At 40.0% G+C, this 22,666-nt stretch overlaps 2 protein-coding genes across 4 annotated transcripts in view; one reads left to right on the top strand and one right to left on the bottom strand.

The window, feature by feature from the left end:
- The window catches only part of PTDSS1 (phosphatidylserine synthase 1), a 62,602-nt gene extending 59,421 nt beyond the window's left edge, over positions 1-3,181 (bottom strand). Inside the window, exon 1 of the mRNA XM_021688255.1 lies at positions 2,871-3,181. Within this exon, the coding sequence (XP_021543930.1) occupies positions 2,871-3,049 (179 nt within the window). The 5' untranslated portion in view covers positions 3,050-3,181. The remainder of the gene's footprint in view (positions 1-2,870) is intronic.
- Positions 3,182-3,493: 312 nt separating this feature from the next.
- On the top strand, positions 3,494-22,666 carry MTERF3 (mitochondrial transcription termination factor 3). Of its 3 annotated transcripts, none has more exons than XM_044914263.1 (8): positions 3,494-3,598; positions 6,386-6,652; positions 8,173-8,325; positions 12,975-13,164; positions 17,136-17,283; positions 17,642-17,713; positions 18,883-19,044; positions 22,321-22,666. In XM_044914263.1, exons 2-8 carry the CDS (start codon positions 6,457-6,459, stop codon positions 22,513-22,515), a joined length of 1,116 nt encoding a protein of 371 aa, XP_044770198.1. In that variant the 5' UTR covers positions 3,494-3,598; positions 6,386-6,456; the 3' UTR covers positions 22,516-22,666. The 3 variants fall into 3 exon arrangements, with proteins under 3 accessions (XP_044770198.1, XP_021543928.1, XP_021543929.1); XM_021688253.1 differs by having other exon boundaries at positions 6,304-6,652; XM_021688254.1 differs by lacking the exon at positions 3,494-3,598 and adding an exon at positions 4,356-4,419 and having other exon boundaries at positions 6,304-6,652.

Below are 22,666 nucleotides of genomic sequence, written 5' to 3'. Positions count from 1 at the left end.
AGGCTGAGGTTCAGATTATGCCTTTTCTATTACTTTTGACAAGCTATTAAAATTCATATTCTCTGCTGCAGTTTATCGACTGCTTTGGCAGAATATGCTGTAAAAGGGAAATTACAGAAGAATGTGACTTTCTGTAATAGAAAAGAGGAAGAGAGATCTATTCTTAGAGGGCCTAGAATAATATTAAAGATAAAAGGCTGGAACAAAACCGCTCATTCTTTTTCTCATTGTTTAGAATAAAATACCATAATTACTTTTCTTATTTCCAAAGAGACTCTTGCACTAATTCCGTCATTGTCAACCCACACAGGAGATGAAGTTAAACCGAAATTAATACTAAACAGACAGGGCGCCTGGGTGGCTCAGTCGTTGGGCATCTGCCTTCGGCTCAGGTCATGATCCCAGGGTCCTGGGATCGAGTCCCCACATCGGGCTCCTTGCTCGGCAGGAAGCCTGCTTCTCCCTCTCCCACTCCCCCTGCTTGTGTTCCTGCTCTCACTATCTCTCTCTCTGTCAAATAAATAAATAAAATCTTTAAAAAAAAAAAAAATACTAAACAGACATGTATGTTATCCAAGCAAAGCAATGTCCATTATTTCAATGCCTTCATCCTTTTTCTCAATAATAGAGCATACTTCCTCCTCGCTCCTTGACAAATATAATTTAGAAGACATTAGCATACAATGAAACGATGTAACAGTTATGGCTAATGTTTACTGAGCACTTACTATGTGGCATGCACTGATCTAAACACAGATTATCTAAAAAAATGAACTAAATCCTCATGACAGATAATCCTATGGGGAATTAATAGATATTTCCATTTTACATATAAATAAGGAAACTGAGGCTTAGCAAAATTAAGTGGCCACACTGCTATTAAGCGGTAAAATCGGATGACATAATGAATGAAGTATTTGAGAGTAACCATGATTAGGGACAAGAATGAGTTTTATCCCAGGCTAGAAATATGTTCTTGGTTGGATACTATGGAAAGGTCTGGTCTTATCCCACTGCATAGAATTAGCAGAAGACTTTATAATCATAGTAGCTGTATCCCTCAATCATTAAGAGTAATCGTTACATATACTTTATAGTTTTAGGTAGATGTATGCAAACAGATAAACACAAAATAAGACCCAAGAGTCAAATGGATTGTGGAGGTCAGAAACAAGTGTGATGTGGGAAGATATTTAGTTTTATGAAAATCTGAAAGATTGCAGTGATTCCCAATGCAGGCACCCCTGGCACCTGAGTGTGTGCAAGTGTGCATGTGTATGTATGTGTATATCTTGCAGGTACATGTGCACACACAAGCATTTATATAGGGGACAGTTCATTCTTCATTGTACAGTGCTGTCCCGTGTGTCATAACACATCTAGCGTCCTTAATCTCCACCCACTAAATACCATAAGTGCCAATCCTTGTGACCACTCAATATACTTCTGCACATTTTCTGCTGACCTGGAACAAGAACCATTGATTGCTGGATAAAAATTCTGAGAGAAGTAAGTGACGTTAATTGTGCGTTGTGAATGAGGTACTCTGCTAAGTGCATTCACACATATTCATTTATTACTCATAAACCCGTATAAGGTAAGTACATATTTTATCTCCATTTTACAAGTGTGGATCCTGAGGCTCAGAGAAAGGTTGAGGAACTCAACCATGGACACACAGACACTTGAAGCCAACAGTCTGGCTCCAAAACTACACTTCTCTGGGTTGATCTTGTAAGCCATAAGAGTGTGGTAGGCATGCCTTTCCTTTAAAGAGGTTCAGTCAGAAAATACAAATCCTTGTTAAGTAGGACCCACAGTGTGTATGTCATTATGAACCTGGGATGGAATATTTCCCTGGGTTGGAGGTGAGGGGCCACATGTTCAGTGACTAGTTATATGATGTAGGTATCAAGAGTTGGGCTGGAGAGCTCCTATGCACAAGTATATATTAGAACAGCTTTGAGCGACTGTGTGTGTGTGTGTGTGTGTTTTCGGGGAGAAAAGAGTTGTTTATGTGTTGAGGTTTATGTGTTTTATTTATCACTTCCACAGCATTTACTATGCACCAGGCACTGCTACAATTGCTTGACAATATCTCATTGTGTAGTAATGTACAAGAGGTGATAGGTAGCAGCTGTGCTGGAAGGGGAAAGGTCAGCTTTGATACACATCTACATCATTTGTGTTGTGGTCCTGTTTGAGGCTGGGGGAAGGGTTATGCTAGATGGTTTGTGTGCCACGCATACCAGAGGTGCTGCATGGGAAAGACTGTGTAGTGCAACTTCCATGTGCATTTTGTGCATGGCCGGTAGTGAATACTGGAAGAGATCCAAAGGAAGGGGTCCTGGTTGTGTCCTGGGCCTGTGTATGGTGCGTGAAAACGCTGTGGACCGGGGTGCTTTCAGCGTGTAGCGGTATGTGCTGAAAGTGGTGCATAGGAGATGATTCATACGGTGTGCTCAGTAGGGACGGGGGCTGGAGAGGAGGGGGGCGCATCGTGATGTGTGTGGGGAGCGATGCTCAGTACGATAGGAGAGGTGGGCATCGCGCTAGGTGACCCGCGAGTGCTCCTGGTGTGGCCCGAAGCGCTGTATAGGAGGTAGTATAGGGTGGGGGTTGGGGGTGGGGGTTGGAGGGTAGGGGCGAACGCCAGTCCAGAAGCGCTGTAGGGCAGGAAGCTAGGTGTGCTGTGAGACACCGCGCTGGTGGAGGAGCTGATGGGCGGTGGGTCTGCGAGTGTGTGCGTGCAACAGCCAGCACGATTCCTCATCCAGAGCTCCACCGGCCCACGCTCCTCACCACCGCCTCCCGCCAGCCCCTTCCCTTCGCCCAAGGGCGCTCCCTCCACGCGGCCCGGCCCGTCTCACCGGGTGAAGGCGAAGTACATGAGGCTGACGATGGTGAAGCTGAGCAGGGTGATGGTGTGCGGCCGGTAGAAGAAGTCGATGGTGATGTCCTCCACTTGCTGCTCGTTGATCATCCGGAAATGCATCTTGTAGTTCACATCATCTTTGCTCAGGGTCCGACTCCCCACGCAGGACGCCATGGCCCGCCTCCCCGTCCTGCGGCGGCGGCGGCGGCGGTCCCGGCCCGTGGAGGCTGGGACCCCGGGGGTGACGAGCCGCTGCAGGAGGGCAGCCGGGCGGCGGCGCCGAGTCTGGCGCGGAGCAAAGGCTGGAAGCCGAGGGAAGGACAGGCGCGGGAGGGCGGGGTCCTGGCGCCGCCAACGCGGCCTCGGGCGGGGGGGCGCTGCCGGCCGTGTAACCGCCGGCGTTCCGGGAGCCGCATCTCTGAGGATTCGTGATATCTTCACATTCCCAGTGGACGAGGCCTAAGGTAAGTAGAGTGCGGGAGAAGGGAAGCTGTGACCCCTGGCCGGCTCTTTCCCCGCCGCACGCCGCCCGCTCTCCCCCTGCGTAGCCTCGCAGATGGTCTCGCCCACTCTGGCCGCAGTCCACGTGGGCGAGGGAGCGCGGCGGCGTGGGCCGGCCGGGCTGGCTGACGGGCGGCGGTGAGACGCTGCGGGACTGTCCGCCGGGCCGGGCCAGCCTGGCGGCCACCCGCAAACAAACCAAGAGCGTGCGCCTCGCCACAGGTAAAGCGGGAGCCGCCGGAGCACTCGGGGCGCGCTCCCGGTGGGGTTCGGGTCCGGACCCACCCGCGTCCAGGCCGGCCCGGGGCCTCATGGCCCCTGGGTCTCCGCGGCCCAGTCGGGGGCGATTAGTTTAGTTTTGTTTTTTTCTCTGGCCGACGAGACGAAAACGCAACCATGCTTGTTTATTAGCGCCTTTTGCGGAGGACGCGGAAGGAAGCCTAGCGTGGCAGCTGGTTTCCTGCGGAAGTTCGCTGTGGGGACTTGTTAAAATGGCCTAGGAGGGGCGTGTAGCATTCACGAGGGGCCCCTGATTACGAAGCCATCTTCCCAACACCCGCTTTCATCCCCTGACATCACTTATTAGCTTTACAGAGTTAGAAATCTTGAATCCTGGGAAAACAGTACTTCAGTGGCAATTCCTGTTGCTAGCGAAGAATTAGAGCAAGTCCTGGTGTATGATATTTTAATGCAGAATCCTTTAGGGCTTTTTCCTTTAATCTTCCTGATGGAGTCGTGTTAGATTTACTGTTAGCACCACGCAGGGCCTTTGTGCACGTCTGCAAATGCCTTATCCGCATTTGAATACTGAGTAGACGAATTAATCATAGTTGCAACTGATTCATTTCCATCCCACAGACATTGGAGCAATGCAAGTCTCGGGGCTAATGGGGAATAGTCACTGGGAGGGTGGGTCCACAGATAGGACCCAGCCCTGGTCCAGTGAACGAACAATTGATCAATTGTTAAGAGGTATACACAGCAATGAAATGATGATGTAGAGAGGATACTGCACTTGTAAATACAAACAGGATGAACATTAGGTGAATGCATAAAGGTCTTTAAATGAATATGGATGGAATTCAAAAGTTAATTTGCGCTATATGGGAGGAGTATTAATTTGAGCCTGGAAAGGCTTCACAGTGAATGTGGGATTTCAGAAGTTTGCTTTGAAATAGGATGAAATGTTTAGATAAACTTAGAAGTCAAATATTTTAAAGCTGATTGGGACCTTAAGAATCACATTACCTTTTCAAAAAATTGTTATTTTTTTTAACAATTTTTATTATTTATTTATTTTAAAGATTTTATTTACTTGACAGAGACGCAGCGAGAGAGGGAACACAAGCAGGGGGGAGTGGGAGAGGGAGAAGCAGGCTTCCCACCTAGCAGGGAGCCCAATGCGGGCTTGATCCCAGGATCCTGGGATCATGACCTGAGCCGAAGGCAGACGCTTAACGACTGAGCCACCCAGGTGCCCCCAAAAATTGTTATTTCAAGAATAGTTATTGAACCCCCATCATGGGCCTGTCAGTGTGCCCATCACAACAAGAAATAGTCTTGTCAACTAGCATACCTGAGGTCTTCTGGCTTCCAATTTGCTCCCTTTGTGCAGAGAATGAATGTTGTAGGTTTGAGGGAAACCCTGACAGATTTGGCGAGTCATTTCCTGCCAGAATTTAACAAAAAGCACCTATCCCATAGGCTGTTGTGCCTACCTATTTCCTTTCTAAAATCATTTCAGAATGATAGTGAGACTTTCACTTTCGTAAAGCTCTTTCAGGAGACTTCCCTAAACTACAGATATCCAGGAGGAGGTTAGACCTTCAATATCTGGTCTAACTGTGAGCATAAAACAAGCTGAATTCCAATATGTAGAAAAACAAATAAAAAAGTTGTATACTACAGTTAATTCAGCAGAATTCATTTATATATGGATGTGTAATCAATAATAATACTAATGGCTAACTTTGTTGAGGATTTTCCGTATGCTGGACTCCATGCTGTGTGTTATATGGATTATCTTATTTAACATAAAATTATATGCATCAAATCTACTCTTCTAATTAAGCTGTCTAAATATAAAATTTCTTCATAATCCTGGAGCTTAAAGTATTAACAGCCTTTCCTTATAAAAATCTTAAAACAACTGCATTTTTTGGTCAAAATATTCATGTATTCTGGTTGCTTATGTATTTCTGTCACTTCATTTTGCTTGCTAGTTTTGACCTTTTGTTTTGAAGCCTTTTCTTTTTCTTTTTTCCTACAGCCAAAAAACAGAATTTGACAAAATTGGTTTTGTTCAATTCCCTTTTGAGGAACAGCTTTATCTGAAATAATCAAGTGTTCAGCCCTGAGGATTAGCAAGAAACAATCTTCTAGATAACAGTGATGATATTTAGGACAGTGATAATTCATTTAGGGCAAAGTAGATTTCTTCTTGTTTTTTAGTTTGTGAGTAATGCATAAACATAAAATGCATTTGCATAATTCAGTGTCTTGGATCAACAATCTGCTTCTTCAAACCAATGTCCTTCAAACCAAATATCAAGAACACTTAATTGCATCACCTTATTTCCTTTAAATATTAAATTAACAGATTATTGGGTTCAGCTGTAATTTAAACACAGATTTTTGTTTTAAATGGTTTTCTTATACCAATGGTTTTGCTTTTTTTTATATTGTAAAGCAGTCATTATTTTTCAAGTTCAGAAGTTCCTGTCTTTTGGTTTATAACTGGGGCTGTCTTGTTTTTGGCTTTTCCTGTGCTTAAGTAACATGTGACTGCTCTAATTATCTAAGTCTATTGAACATCTTTTAATTAGAAAAAAGATTTTCCAGTTTATCATTTTGTTGTTTGAGTACTGTTCTAAACATTTAAGTCAAGTGAGTTTCTCTTTTTTGATGGTTATATATTTCCTTTGTAGGCTACTTTAAGAAAAATGGCTTTGTCAGCCCAACAGATATCCAGATGGTTCAATTCAGTTAAATTGAGTTGCTTCATTACAGCTACACAATGCGGAAAACATTTCCAGAGACCAGGAAGAACATTGTTGCTTGGCTTTTCTGCTCAGCCACAGATGTCCTCTGATAATTGCTTTCTCCAGTGGGGATTCAAGACTTACAGGACTTCCTCCTTATGGAATAGTTCCCAGTCTACCAACTCAAGTAGGCAAGAGATTGGTTCTGGCCAAAGTACTCTGCTTCCTTGCATGAATGAACAGACACAGAAGACACAAAAAATACCCAACTTTGATTCTGAGCTGTCTCTAGAAGGTAATTCTGAACTTCCAGAAGAGTCCCCTCTGCCCCACTTTGCTAGTTTGAACAGGTTAACTGTTTATAGTCTGTTAGCCTATTTCAGGTCATACTTTGTACCAAGTAAGAAAAAGAACAATGCCAGTTCTATTCATTTACTTATTTGACTGAGAAAAAAGGTTTGTAGATTAATATATAGATAATATTATGTTCTAGATTTATGTGTAACAGTGGCTTTCTAAATACTTTATTATTTAAATTTATAAAAAATTTTCAGGTGGTAATTAGTTTTACTAGTGTATAATTTATCCTAATATATTCCTAATTAGGATATAATTTTATCCAAGTAAAATTCATCAGTTTTGAGCGTACAGTTTTATGAATTTTGACAAACACATTTAGTAGTGTAACAGTCTCCACAATTAACAAACCAAAAAGAACACAAATAGAACACCCCAAAAAACTCCCTTGTCACTTTTTAGTCAGTCCTCTCTCTCCTATGCTTCCTCTTCTAGGAATATTCCTATGCAAGGAATATTTCACCACAATGAGGGAATATTAGGTTAAGTAGAATATGAAAGAAAGACAGCAGGGTCAAGGAGGGCAGAGAGGAAAGACTGGCTATAAGAAATAAGAAAGGGTAGTTATGAGAAGCAAAAAATAGAATGAAAAAATCATAGTCTTGATTCTTTAGCTTAATGTAGGTTATAGTTCCCAGTGTCTCCCATTACGCATTTGGTTTAAACAAAACAAAATCTCAGAATCAGGGCTGTGCTAGAGAGGGTCATGTCCATAGTGAAGGACTACAGGTGGTAGAAACAGAATCATAGAAGTCCTTTTAAAGACGTACTTGAGAATAACTTGGAGGAAAGGAGATTGCATCAAAAGACATTTCAGGATCGAATTGACTCTAACTCACACAAATCAGGATGGTAGAATATGTTGTACTTTGGGCCAGTTTAACAAGCTATGGTAGAATCTATCTCAAAATGTACTCGAAGGTCAGTTGATTTTTAGCATTCTTACCTGTTGATTAAAAGTGAACTAAAAGTGGGGTGCCTGGGTGGCTCAGTTGGTTAAGCGACTGCCTTCAGCTCAGGTCATGATCCCAGGGTCCTGGGATCGAGCCCCACATCGGGCTCTCTGCTCAGCCGGAAGCCTGCTTCTCCCTCTCCCACTCCCCCTGCTTGTGTTCCCTCTCATGCTGTCTCTCTCTCTCCCTGTCAATTAAATGAATAAATAAAATCTTTAAAAAAAAAAAAAAAAGTGAACTAAAAGAAAGGAATTTTGTGTAGGACCTCCTCCTTATGAATAGAAACTTACCAACAGATTGCTTATCTTGGAGGAACAGTGGTTGATTTCTCTAAATAGTCTTAGCCTTACCTCTTAGGAGGTAGAAAATATTTGAACTTCTCAGATATTTAGTTCTGAGATGATCCCAAGATTTAAAAAGAAGCAAACTAGGGAAGAGGTTTCACTTTAGGTGTACAGACTGGAGAGCTGACCGCCCCTGTCTTTCTATATGGCTGGCTTCAAAGCACTGGACGACCTGCCTCCGGTGTCTCCGTTGCAGCCAGTTTCCGAGGAGGAGGCCGTTCAGATTATCGCAGACCCTCCACTGCCCCCAGATACGTTCACGCTTCGAGACTACGTGGATCATTCTGAGACTCTGCAGAAGTTAGTGCTTCTAGGTAAGTCTCAACAATCTACAGGTACTTTTTCAGTGTATTCCTCATTTGCTTTTTTGCCTTACTTTGTTCAAATCAGCATTTTTAATCTTTATCAAGATGAACAGAAGTCAAATAGTGTGAAAAAAGCTTCTAGTGAAAAACCGTACTCTCTGCTTCAGCCTTCCTGACCTTCATGCTATTCCCCAGAGGTGTCTCCTTAACTTTTACAGCTCTTTCTGTTTGTAGTTAATCTCTGTTTATGTCATTGTTTATAGTGCTGTGGCTTGGTTCATCAGTTTTAGACATTGGTTGATCTCTTGTATGTACACACATACTTTTCCCCTATTCAGTTTGCCCAGTATAGTTATGGTAACAATTTTTAGATAAATCATCAGTCAGCGATTATATTATGACTGTAAATATTGCTTGCTGCTCTCTGGGATCGTTTTCATTTTTCCATAGTTGTTAATAATTCTTGTTTTTCCTTTGATTAGTTTTCTTTATTTCTAGGGCCAAATTATCCCACACCTTCCAGTAGCCTGTCAGGACAGTGTTTCCTGTAGTAAACCCTACCAGATGAGGAATTCCTTCCTTTTCCCCACCACCTCCTGCCCTTCCTCCTGGAGCCCACTGTCCCCCTAATGTGGATGGTTTCTGTCTAGGCCTGCTCCATAACTATTTTAGCTTGTTGGCTGGGAGGATGCACTGGGGTCTGGATAGTTGAAGACAGCCAAGGGATCTCACTGCAGACTTTCTACTTAGTCCTCTCCTGTTCAGTCCAACACCTTATTGCAGCCATCTACTTCTCTCATTATCCCTAGCTCTGGCACATCTCTGATTTCATTTTCCCAGATGATAAACCTCCTTTCTCCCCGGGGGATTGAGAGGAACAGGGTAGGTAAGGGATTCTCTCTCAAATTCATCTGCTCTCATTCTCCAGTCACTGCCATACTTTAGGCTCTCATTTTTCACTGGAAAGTTAGGAGCTTCCTAACTTGATAGCCGTCTTATCAGATAGCAACATTGCTCTGATGATCTCTCAAATATCAGTTCTCTTTCTAAAATGCCGATCTGACTATGTCAGTGACCTATTGGAAATCCTTCAAAGCCTCCCCGGGATGTCAGCGCTCTGCCTAATCTGGCCCCTACTTACCTTTTCAGCTTTACTCCTTTCCCCTTCTCTCCTTCTGTTCGGCCAGCTCTGACCACTGGAAGACTTAGTTCAAGTTCTTCGGTGACCCTCCTCTGGACCCTTGCATCACCCCAACTTAGTTCCATTCTAGCTCTAATAACAGCATTACAGTTGTTTACTTCCCTGTTCCTGTGCAAGTTACGCAAATGTGCAGGTAATGGCCTTTGTTCTCAAGAAGCTTCAAGTCTTCAAAGTATCTAAATATACATATATAAAAATAACTGGACTACAAGGATGAAAGGTAAAGTGAGAAGTGCTACATAAGACATACAAATAAAGTGTTCTGTGGCTTCAAAGGGGAGAGAAAGATGACATCTGCTACAAAGAGGAGAGCCAGTCACCTTCCTTCTGGAACAGCTTCCCCAGCCTTATGGTAGGTGCCAGGGCTAATACAAGATAAACAGAAGACGTGGCCCCTGCCTTTAAATAATTTACAGCATACTAAGAGTTTTGGAATATATGTTCCAGCCATTCCTTCTCTGTATGTTGATATGTCAACAGCACATCTTGGAAGTAACTTAAGTGACAGTACCGTGGAAGAGCTGTGATTGCCTTGTCAGATAGTATTTTTGAGGACCCATGTGTCCCGGTGCCTGTCTGCTTCTCCGATCTGTTTTCTGCCCTACTCTGCCTGTTTTCTATCCCAGGAGGCCAGTCTCCATGCACTAGAGCTTCTTTGCCAGCAGGCTCCTGGGCAGCTTCAGCCAGTGGGAGGCACTTGCAGGAGGAGAGGGAAGGCGGGTGGGAGTATATTTTTTTCCCCGTTCCTTCCCTGCTTTGGGTCCTGTAACTGCCTCGCTCCATGACAACAGCTCCTCCTGAACAGCCCTTTCTTAATAGCTTGCAGTTCCCTCTGGGTTCGGGGAATACTTTTTGCTCCCTGTCTGTTTAGCACTAGGGGTGCCCTTGTTCGCTCCCTCATCTGTCACACCACTGTGTAAAGTCCCTTCATTAAAGTTCTTTTTGCTCGCACTTTCTAGGGCAATATCTGCTGCCTGCCAGACCTTGATGGATACACTAGATATGTGTAACCATAACTGAATACAGTGGTAATAATTGTAGTTACTGAATGGATAAAAGCAACTCAGACTGCGGTCACCCAGAAGTTAGAGGCGTGTATTACTCATTTGTTATATCCCCAGAGCCTAACAGAAGTGCCTGGTCCATAGTGGGAATTCAGTGACTATTTTTTCAAGTTAATCTTGAGTAAGTCCAAGTGATTTGTGCTGACAGCAGTGTGCTCTCCTGATGAGATTCTGCTCTCCTATTGCTGTTAAAAGGCAGCTTTTCAGGATTTCTGTTTGAGCGCAGTCAGGGTGTGACGGCTCATGCTGAGCAAGGCGCTTCAGCACAGATCAGCTGTATGAGTAAGTTCAATTCCAAGTCTGAACCCTGTATGTTATTTTCAAAGCACCCCTTCCCACATTTATCACAGAGATTTGGGACTAGCTTCTGTCTTACTTATGTATCCATCCAATAATTTATTTTTATTAATACTATTTTTAAATTAGAATTTCATCTAGTTGTTAATAATGCAAGTACTGTAAGAGAAAGAGCTCTCACCTTCTCTACATACCCATTTCCACTTTCCAGAGGTAACCCTATCACCAATTTGTTGAATAGCTTTCCCCACCTTTTTCTATGCAAATACATTTATTACAGAAAGCCATACATGAATTTTATATTTTTATGTAGTCATACTTAATATTTTTTAAACTGTTTTCTTATAGTAGTTTTAGAGTTAGTACACATTTAGATGCTTAATCTTTTGTGTAAGATATAGAAGGAATTTTTTTAAGTAAAATTGACATGTAGTTTCAGATACATAACATAGTGATTCAGTAGTTCTGTACATTACATCATGTTCACCGTAAGTGTAGTAATAGAAACAATTATTTTTCACACGTATAGCTAGTGGTCCCATTATATTTTAATGAATAGTGTATCTTTTCACCATTAATTTGAAATGCCATTATTATTATATGCTAATTTTTTATTTTATTCATTTAGTTGATCTTGGCTCTGTTTCTGGTCTTCATTCTGCGGGTGTGTTTGTGTAATCTGTTTTTCTAGTCATGATCATCTTACATCAATGCCTGTTTAATATCAAGAAATTTGGGTTTAGAATTATGTTTGGATATAATAGTATATGAAATTATAATTTATTTTTCTGGTTATGTACACCATTAAAGAATGTTTTTATTTCATTACTTTTATATTTAAGACTTGAAAGTTGCATCTGGAAATCAGTTTGAGAGTTATTTTTCATCTGAAGAAATATTTTTAAGAATATAAAACTTTAAATCTAACCTTAAGGTTTTAGATTATCTTCAAATGTTTACTCTCAACGTAAAGAAGAGGCCTTTCCTGTTCATGCTTATTTTTTTAATCAGATAAAGGGAAAAAAATGAGAGAATAAAATGCTCAGTTATTTTTTTGGTTTTTGTTTTTAAGATTTTATTTATTTGACAGAGAGACAGAGAGAGAGCACAAGTAGAAAGAGCGGCAGGCAGAGGGAGAGGGAGAAGCAGGCTTTCGCTGAGCAGGGAGCCCGACGTGGGGCTCGATCCCAGGACTCTGGGATCATGACCTGAGCCGAAGGCAGCTGCCCAACCAACTGAGCCACCCAGGTGCCCCAAAACGCTCAGTTTTAATGAGAATTTTGAATTACAGGTTACTTTGATTCCTTGCCTAATTAACATTGCCATCTAATTATATCCATAACCAGAGAATACTTGAAAGTAACAGCTTGCTTTCTCCCTCTTCTTTCTTTCTCCTATGCCTTGTCTCACTTACTTAGACTACCTAAGATTATAAGGATACGTGAAGGTCAAAGGTTGTATACTTTCTGCTTTGTTGTATATTTGAGGGCTATATATGCTCACCTGTTCTCACACAGACATTTCTTGTGCTCCTTCAAGGTACTTGTCTCCATGCTGAAGACCTGGAGATTACAATGAGTAAGACATAGGGTTATTTTTATTCCCCCACCCGGAGGAGATCATAAACATATTTCGAAAATAATGCTTATAACTAAGGAAATGACAAATGTCAAAGAAAGTAACAATTCATTTAAAGGGTTTGTTACACTGTAGAATTGCCAGTTAAGCAATTACTGTGGAGATCAGTAGGAGCTCGTAAGCATTATTCAAACAATATTCAAGAACCATAGATAAAGAGGATGATCCTAGCTAGGTCAGTATGACTTGGTGAATTTGTTTCAGGTAGAAATTTAACCCCAAATGAATTGTTTTCCTCTATATGTGACTTTGACATAAGTACTACGTTTTCATTTTAATTTAATTTTATTTCTGCAACTAGTTTAGTTTAAATATATTTAGAAGTTTCTATTGGCCTGTCTCAGTTCTCTTTTGGACGGGTTGTTGATCTTCATCAGTAATTCCTTGTGTTTTTATGTATGAAGTTTAATGACCTAGCTAAACAGTTACCTTCAAACAGTATTTGTAATTTATTATAGGAGTGGATCTCTCAAAGATAGAAAAACATCCAGATGCAGCCAACCTCCTTCTGCGACTGGATTTTGAAAAAGACATTAAGCAAATACTCATGTTTCTTAAAGATTTGGGTATAGAGGATAACCAGCTGGGAACATACCTGACTAAAAACTATGCTATTTTCTCCGAAGACCTTGAAAATCTTAAGACCAGGTAGGGCTTTTACAATGATTTTTCACATAACCCAAGAAGTGGTTATGAAGGAAATATATGTGTAAGTTATTTTTAAGTCTTAGCTGCATAAGGATCGGCTGATAATGAACATGAATATTATTATTATTTTTTTGGTTACGGACTTCCTTTGATCAAGATTAAGTATCTAAAACAGTTCTTTTATTTGACTTCTCATTTTTATGTGTTCAACTTACTGCTGAGTCAACACTCAATGGGTTCTCTTCAGAAACTGGAATAAAAAAATTTTTTTAATCCGTCAACACATGGCTAAATTACCTGCGAGTGCACTTAGAGTTACGAAAGCCTGAACTTTTGTGGGTTGTTTTAATTTTCTGGGCAGTTTTTGATGGTAGACATCTGACATCCTCTTGGCACATTATTATATTATTTGCTTATCATTTACGTAAGTGGCCTATTTTGGTTGTTCCTTTTTTTCTTCTTTAAAAAGCACTTCCATAAACATCTTTGTACTTCATTCAACATTCAAAGAATTTATTAAATCTGTGAGAATCAATACAGTGAGATGAGATAGTATTGATCTGTGAGATAAGAACCCTGCTAGGCACTGGGAACACCACAGAGAACAAGACAGAGCCCCTGTCCCTAAGTTCACCTTTTGAATTTATCATTCTCCCTACTTCGTACCTAAGTCAGTTCTTCCCTGTATTCCCAGATTCACTGAATAGGAGCACTGTTCACCTTGTTGCCCAAATCAGAAACATTAGTGTTAACTTTGGCTTCTCTTCTTACAGTATCCACATCTAATAAATCAACTATCAATTCTTTTTTCTCTCTCAAATCAGTCAGTGCATTTCTCTGAATCTTCACTGTGAAGATCACCTTGGGTCCCCATTTCACATGAAGACTGCTCTAACAGTCTCCTGACTGGTCTGCCTCTGGTCTTCATCCCCAGATTATTCTTACTCTGATGGTGAGCCTCACTGCATTTCAGAGAACTTTACAGTTCCTTGAACAACATCAGAGTACAATGCCTTGTCTGAATTAGGAAAAAGAACTAAACAAAAAACTGGATTCCGTACATTGAATGATTTGAGCTCCTGTATATGCAAGGCACTGAGCTAGACTTGAACCCCAAAAGACAGAACGTGCACACGCTCTCTCTTCATGGGACTTACCTTCTGGTATAATACAGACAGACTATTACAGGGGAGAGAACGGATGATTCTAGGAAACTCAGTCTGACATATCCAGCTCTGCTTCTCCTGACTGTCTGGAACACTGATCCCTCCCCATTCAAAAACCAGTTTGCCCTATTGTTCAAGATTTATTCAAAGGAAGTGTGCATACCAGGAGGTGGGGATTATTGGGGGCCATGTCAGAAACTGCCTACTATGCTAATACTATTTTTTTAAATTGAAGTATAGTTGACATACAATGTTGAATCAGTGATTCAACAAGTCTGTACAAGGCTATCTGTTATGCTATGCTCACCACATGTGTAGCTACCATCTGTCACCATACAGCGCTATTTCAATACCACTGACTATTGCACCACTATTATTAATATCCCCATTTTCCACGGGAAGCACAGAAAGGTTTAATAATTTGCCCAAGGTTACGCAGATAGTGTAAGTGACAGAGCTGGGATTCAGGCCCACTTAGTCTAACTGCAGAGTCCTCGCTACTGCCCCATGCTGTCTCTCTACTCTTAATTCTGTAAAGGAAACCTGAGTTTAAAAGAAGCTGAAGTTACTTGCTCAAGATCACACATGCTCCTAACAACGAGAGGATATTCTCTCATGGACAGCATAGTCTAGTGGTTCCTAAACTCTGGAGCATTATTTTAATTACTTGGAATTTTTTAATAGGTTTATCCACATACAGCAAAAAATAAGCTGCTACTGTAAGAGGCAAGAGTATGATAATTTTTAATTGAACTTAGCTTTTGTCTCTGGTATGTACAGTAGTCTTATTTCTAGGATTTCTGTAATAGCATTGATTTCATATACTTGTCTTCCTTTGAATGAAGAAAATTTCAAATGTATAAAAAAGTTATTTTCAAATGAATAATTTGCATTTAATTATTTAAATTTTTTTTTGGCTGGGCATATCTTAGTTTTTTATTAGAAAAATTATCACAAGGTAGACAACAGTTTTGATAATGTTTTAGTCAGATATTGATTTTTGCTGTGACCAAAAAAAGGGGGGGGGGGACAAAAAGTAATCCTCCTTCCCACCTACTTATATTTGTCCCTCATTAACTTTCTGAGACCATCTGTGGAGGCAGCTACTATGATCAGGTTTTTTGTTTGACCTGCTAAGAATGTTCTGTCATATGTAAGCATATGTGTATATCTGTGTACATACACATGAACCCACATACATACAACTGGTAGCATTTATACATACTATTCTGCACCCCACTTTCTTACCTTAACTGTATGTTAGAGATAGTTTTGCACTGGGACGTCCTCTTTTTTAATGCTAGTTTAGTTCATACTGTGGATCATTCAGTCCCTCACGATAAACATGGTGCTTGATTCCAGTCACTGCTACCACAACAAGGCTGCAGTGACTCTCCATATGTGTGTGTGTGTGTGTGCATGTGTGTATATATATATATATATATCATTTTGCACATACTGCTATATATCTGTAGGACAGATTTCTAGAAGTGGAATTGCTAGGTTAAAGGGTATGTGCATTTATAATCTTAAAGATATCGACAAGTTGTCCTTTGTAAGGTTGTTTTCCAGTTTACGCATCCACCAGCGTCATACAGAAGTGCCAGTTTCTCTGTTACCCTCACTATTACAGAGTCATCAAACTTTATGGTTTCAGTTCATTTTATAGATAAAAACAGTGCCTCAGTGTTGTTTCAGAAATGATGTCTGGAGGCTCTTTTCCTCTGTTGAATTTCTATTTACATCACCTTTTCTATAAATCACATATGTCCTTTGTCATTTTAAAATTAAGTCTTTTTCTTTCTTTTGTAAGCATTCTTCTGTATTTTAACAAAATTAGTTATTTCCCCGTGACATGTTGTAAATACTTGTCACTTGTTTTGACTTTGTCAATGCTTGGGCAGGGGGGGTGCCTTGCATTTAAGTTTTTATATAGTTAAATTTGTCGGTCTTTTCTCTCATGTCCTCTAAGGGAGTCCCTTAAAGGAGTAGTCATCACTTATAAAATATAAGCTCTGGTGGTACATGGTATAGAAATCTCATAGGCATGTCTGAGTTCAAATCTCAGCTTGGTCATTAATTAGCTGGTGGTCTAAGAGGAGTTATTTAACTTCTCTGAATCTATGTTTCTTCAGATACAATGTGGAAAATTTACCTGGTTCACGGGTTTTTGTTTCTTGTGTTTTATTTGGTGAGAATTAAACAAGATAATGTCTTAGTATATTTTAGGCATTTAATAAAACTGCCTTTTACTATGTTTATAAGTTTTTAAAAATCAATAATGTTATTTCATAGTCAAGCTTTCTATATTTTACTACCATATTTTGGGTCCCAGAAACTTAGCAGGAAATTTCTCAGTTGTTAACAAAATGCATAATGGAAATCGTAGTAAAAATTATTTACGAATATACATAGTCAGTAAATTTGCTAACCTAAAAAATTCCTCTCTCGACTTCTGCTATGCTTGAGGGTCTTTATAAAAAGAGTTTGGAATCTCTTATTTTCTTAATTTATGGATTTATGTTCTTGGCAAAGAATTCTTAAATGAAGCTATTTGATTTTTTTCTACCAAGTAATAAAATAACTGAAAAGAGAATCTGTTAGTAGATTTCAGAATTATTTGGTTTCTGAGTAGAAATGGGAACCGTTCTATCGTTGGATGGGTGCTTATTTTGCTTTAACCATATTTGGGCCATTATTGAATGTTTTTACTTATCCTTTTTTTTTTTGTTTGTTACTTTGGAAAGTACATGACATTAGTAAATGTTAATCATATGTACATGTATTTTTTGTTTGTTTCTCTAGAGTGGCTTATCTGCAGTCAAAAAATTTCAGTAAGGCACATATAGCACAGATGGTCAGAAATGCGCCATTTTTGCTGAGTTTTTCAGTGGAAAGATTGGATAACAGATTGGGATTTTTTCAGAAAGAACTTGAACTTAGCGTGAAGAAGGTAAAGAAAAGAGAATTTATATATTTCCATGTGAGCTACATTTAGAAGCTTAAATCTCACGTTTCTCACAGATGCCTGGTCCACATGAATTCTATAAATGCCTGGTATTTTTGTATAAGAATGAATTACCCTACTAGGTTAAATGTATAACTGTATCATTTTATAGTATTCCATCAAGTTGGTGCCTTAAGTTTTGTTTTCAGTATTTTTTTTTCCCTCAAACAGTATTAAGTTTATGTATTTTCAGGGTTCCTAGCTCATATTTTGAATTTTAGTTTTGTGTTCCTAGTAATGCCTTGTTTTCCCAAACTAGTTGAATGTGCATGTATAGTAATAATAGATTGTTTTATAACTATAGACTAGAGATCTGGTAGTTCGTCTCCCAAGGCTACTAACTGGAAGTCTGGAGCCCGTGAAAGAAAACATGAAGGTAGGTCAACTTTAAGAGTTTCAGAAATCAGCTTCTTTCTTTAAGTGCTTAAGAAGAGGATAGATTTTGCAACTGTCTTCTTAACACTAGATTGTGAAAGAAGTAATTTCTAAAAAGATGGACATAGGAAATGATACAATAAATATCTAGCAAGCAGTTTATTTTAGTTAATAATATGTTCACACGTTGAGCAGGTGTTACATGCGTAAATCACCTTGTAGACACTGATACCAGTAATCCTAGAGTAATGCATTAGGTATCTGGGCGATGCCTGGAAACCACGTCTGTTGCCAGTGTGAGACTCCAGGTTTATGTCACCTTGGTGGGAGATGAGATTTGGAGGCTGGATCCGGAAGACATCTGTGAAGAGCCTAGTGGCCAGCACATTGCTCTCCTTAGAACTGTGCCCACTGCCCGCTCTAGTTCTATCACAGGACATACCAGACACTCGTTACTGTCCTACCTCCAAGCGAGTAGTATAAAGCCAAAGGCAGCTGACTAGTTAGTATACAAAGCTGTAGTCGTACTTGAAATTATGATAGAAGGCCTGTTTTTCTGAGGTGCTTAAAGTGTTTCATGTCCAGTTGTTGAAGAAATTTTTGTTGAGCACCTGCCCATGCACAGTGCTTGAAGACAGTCCCTGCTCTCATGGGGCTCATAATCTAGTAGGGGCATAGCCTGCAGAGTAATAAGAACAACGGATTGGTAGGGGAACAGAAGACCTAACACACATTTGGGTATTTAGTTTTACCATCTCTGTCTGGAATTTTGACATGTGGTTTTTCCAGATAACATGTATGTGAGTGTGCTTGGGAGCAGAGGCTCAAAAAACACGTTGAAAATCTTAACTGCTGGTCTGTGGTGTAGGGCCCATACAGATAGCCTGACCAGGCCTTCCACATCCACCATTATTCTGTTTCATCGTTATGATAGCTCCTTTTGGTGATCTTCACGATGATCACCATGCTATGAGAGTTCGTCTCAGGAGAAGGGCTTGAAATTCAGGATACCCCAGAAGCAGGAAGCTATGGACCCTTGAGGGCATTGGCATAGCTATCTCCAGTTTTTAATGTCCTCATTTCAGATTTTAAAATAATCAGTGTGTCCTCTGGCGTATTAGGAAAATAACTGTTTACATTTGTGATTCAAGCAACTCTACTTTCTCTTAGGTTTATCGTCTTGAACTAGGTTTTAAACATAATGAAATTCAACATATGATCACCAAAGTCCCAAAGATGTTGACTGCAAGTAAAAGGAAACTTACTGAGACTTTTGACTATGTGCACAATGTGATGAGCATTCCCCACCACCTCATCGTCAGGTTCCCACAGGTAACAAGTGCACAACTCTCTCTGGAAGCTCTCATTGCCCTTTGTCCAGAACTGCTCTGTGTGCATAGTGCTGTTCCACTGCAAAAATGACTTGCTGTTTGGGAAGGAATTGGACCAATATACTCTGGTTCTGAGACTGACAGTTGTAGTAAGGTCATAATTTCTTTTGCCCATCTTTTAAATCAAGAACACATCTAGCAAACGAAGTCAAGGGATCACTTGTGAAAAGTTTACAACTTCTAGGGCACACATGTACATGTCCATAGGAGACACAAGGGACGAGTCTGTTCCCTTTAGTTGTTACCTATTGCTCATCCTGCCTGTTGGAATCTAACGTATTCCCAGTTGTGTTTTTCTCCCATCTAAATTAGAAAAGATCACTTCCCTTAAAGGTCCTTTCAATTCTACATGTACTTTTCATTCACAGTCTATCTAAATCCATTAGTTAGGGGCACCTGGGTGGCTCAGTCAGTTAAAGTGTCTTGACTCTAGGTTTCAGCTCAGGTCATCATCTCACGGGTCCTGAGATTGAGCCACACGGCGGGCACTGCAGCCAGCAGGGAATCTGCTTGGGATTCTCTCCTGCCCCTCCCCCCCAGTCGTGTGGTCTCTCTAAATAATTGGAATAAATAAATGAATGAATAAATGAATGAATAAATAAATCCATTAGTTAATGAGCCGTATTGTAATGATCTCCTACAAAAACATAAAACAGTTCTAGTTTGCCATTGTGCCAAAGCCATATTTATGTTTTCCAAGCTATTCAGACTTTCCTCTTTAGCAAGTGACATTATCTGCTTGTTCACAAGAATGTTAACTCTCTGAAAGCAGAGATCCTTTCGGATTTATACACTGCTGGATTCCCGGTGCCTGGAACTATACAGGACATTTAGTAGGCACTAGATAAGTATTTTCTGAACAAATGAATGATTGAATTTCATCAAAGTCATCCTTTCTTTCCTGTTTGCCATGTGAATAGACACTCCATAGTCACTGGATAAATGAAAGATTGAATTTCATTAGAGTGATCCCCCTACTCTGTTGCTACATGTGTTCTTGATACAAAGATAGGCAAAAGAAATACGGCTTTAATATAACTCAGAACTAGATTGCATTTGGTACAATTCTTTCACAAATAGCAATGTTTATTTACCTATCACACTTCACTATGAATGGGCCCTTAATAGAGAGGTTTTTTTTTTTTTTAAGATTTTATTTATTTATTTGACAGAGAGAGACACAGCGAGAGAGGGAACACAAGCAGGGCGAGTGGGAGAGGGAGAAGCAGGCTTCCTGCAGTGCAGGTAGCCCGATGCGGGGCTCGATCCCAGGACCCTGGGATCATGACCTGAGCCGAAGGCAAACGCTTAACAACTGAGCCACCCAGGCGCCCCAATAGAGAGTTTTTCTGTTTCATCAAATGTGTGTGTATTGATTATTAAAAGTGCAGGGGTACAAATTTGGCTTATTGGAACAACTGTAAAGTAAGTGGTCTTCAACTAAAAAGCAGTAACAATTAGTTTTCCCCTGGGCTGTTAGATAATTCAGTGACAGAGTATGATAAAATAATCTGATTTGGGGATATAAAAATCAATCAGACATGGTGTGTATTCTTGTGGAATTTGTAATCTAGTGTTGAAGACAAGTCTCTAAAATGTAATTGATTTAGGGGCGCCCGGGTGGCTCAGTTGGTTAAGCGACTGCCTTCGGCTCAGGTCATGATCCTGGAGTCCCGGGATCGAGTCCCGCATCGGGCTCCCTGCTCGGCAGGGAGTCTGCCTCTCCCTCTGACCCTCCCCCCTCTCATGTGCTTGCTCTCTCTCATTCTCTCTCTCTCAAATAAATAAATAAAATCTTTAAAAAAAATAATAATAAAAAAAATAATAAAATGTAATTGATTTATATAATGTTAGAGTTTTAACCAGATAGACTTAGTTAAGTCTAAGTCTACCTTAACCTAGACTTAGATAAGTCTTAACCTTATAGAACTTATTAATTTAATTTAGAAGAGGTAGGAAAATCATAGAAATAATGAAAGCTACTAAGTGCTCACTGTGTGTCAGCTCTGTCTTTACTGCTTTACTTGTATTAATTCATTTAATCCTCACAACCATCATATGAGATAGGTACTATTATTATCTCGATTTTACAAGTGAAGAAAGTAAGCATAAAAGGATTGTCCAAAGGTGGTTACCCAGGTAACAAGGAACAGAGACAAGATTAGAACTCTGGCAGTCGGGTTTAAAAATCCATGCTCTTAACTAAGATATTCTACCACTCTAAGAACTGACATTTGAGTGGTCAGTAGAATGAGTGGGGTCTCAAAGATGGACAGAAACTTTCTAAGTAGGGGAAACTATAAACTTGACCAAATGCGTCAAAATCACTTGTTTAAATAATACAGACTTTTAGGCACCCCAAACCCTAGCTTCTGGGAAGCCCAGTTATAGAACTGTGACTTCCTTTTTGGGATTCTTAGACTCATAGGGGTCTGGCTAATATTGTTTTTTTAAAAAAAAAAAAAGGAAAACTAACTGACAGGACTGTGGGGGAACTGATAGACTTTAAATTTTTGGCTGGTGTTTTAAAAACTTAAGTGGTATGAAAGGAATTTTCTCTTGCAAATAACAGTTCTGGTTGACCTGTTTCTGATTCCTTTTTAAAGTTGCTGCCACTCATGCTACTCCTTAGGAGTTTTAACCCCAAGACAAAGACGTGCTTCCCCTAGTTGCTCCCCTAGAGGCCAGGTTCATTTCATTCTAATACTAGTCAGAGGGAGGGAGGAGGCAGGAATTTTACAAAAATAAGGAAGCTTCACAAGATTGTGAAATCTTACAAACTTTTTGGTGCCAGTGGACCTTGATTTCTAACTTTGGTTCTCAAACTTGGCAGTCATCAGAGTCACCTCTGACATCAGTCACCAGTGACTCTCCAGAGTCACCTGGAGAACCTGTGAGCCCCACAAAAATTGAGTATTTTGGGGGCAGGGCCTGAGGATTTGCTATTTTAACATCTCCTCCATCTGGATTAGCCAATGTTCTTTGCCTGCAATATAGCCCTTAATTACTTTATAATTTTTCTGTTCTTTTTAATCATAATTTCTTAGCCAAAGCTATATGGTTTAAACCCTGTGGCATTTACCATAGTTACTAAGCATGTGGTTACTACTTTATAATTATTAGCCTAATTAAAATTTTTAGCCAAATAAACATTTTTAGTTGTTCATCTTTCAGTGCACATGTTGTTTTTAAAAACTTTTTTTTTTTTCTCTTTTAGGTATTTAATACAAGGTTGTTTAAAGTCAAAGAAAGGCATTTGTTTCTTACCTATTTAGGAAGAGCACAATATGATCCAACAAAACCTAACTACATCTCTTTGGACAAGTTAGTGTCTTTGCCTGATGAAATATTTTGTGAAGAGATTGCCAAAGCCTCAGTACAAGACTTTGAAAAATTCTTAAAAACTCTTTAGTTTTTGATGAATGTTAAAATGTAATAATATAAAATGAATGTATATATGAATGAATGATACATATTTTTAAATAAATGCCTCAGGCCTCCACTGATGCTGGAAACAATTTCTTGATATTGTGAATTTGGGTACACTTGTGGCAGATCTTTCT

This window comes from Neomonachus schauinslandi, chromosome 4 (genome assembly GCF_002201575.2).
Source record: "Neomonachus schauinslandi chromosome 4, ASM220157v2, whole genome shotgun sequence".
Taxonomy (NCBI): domain Eukaryota; kingdom Metazoa; phylum Chordata; class Mammalia; order Carnivora; family Phocidae; genus Neomonachus; species Neomonachus schauinslandi.
The sequence above is the reverse complement of the archived record's forward strand: the minus strand, read 5'-3'. Positions and strand labels throughout refer to the sequence as shown.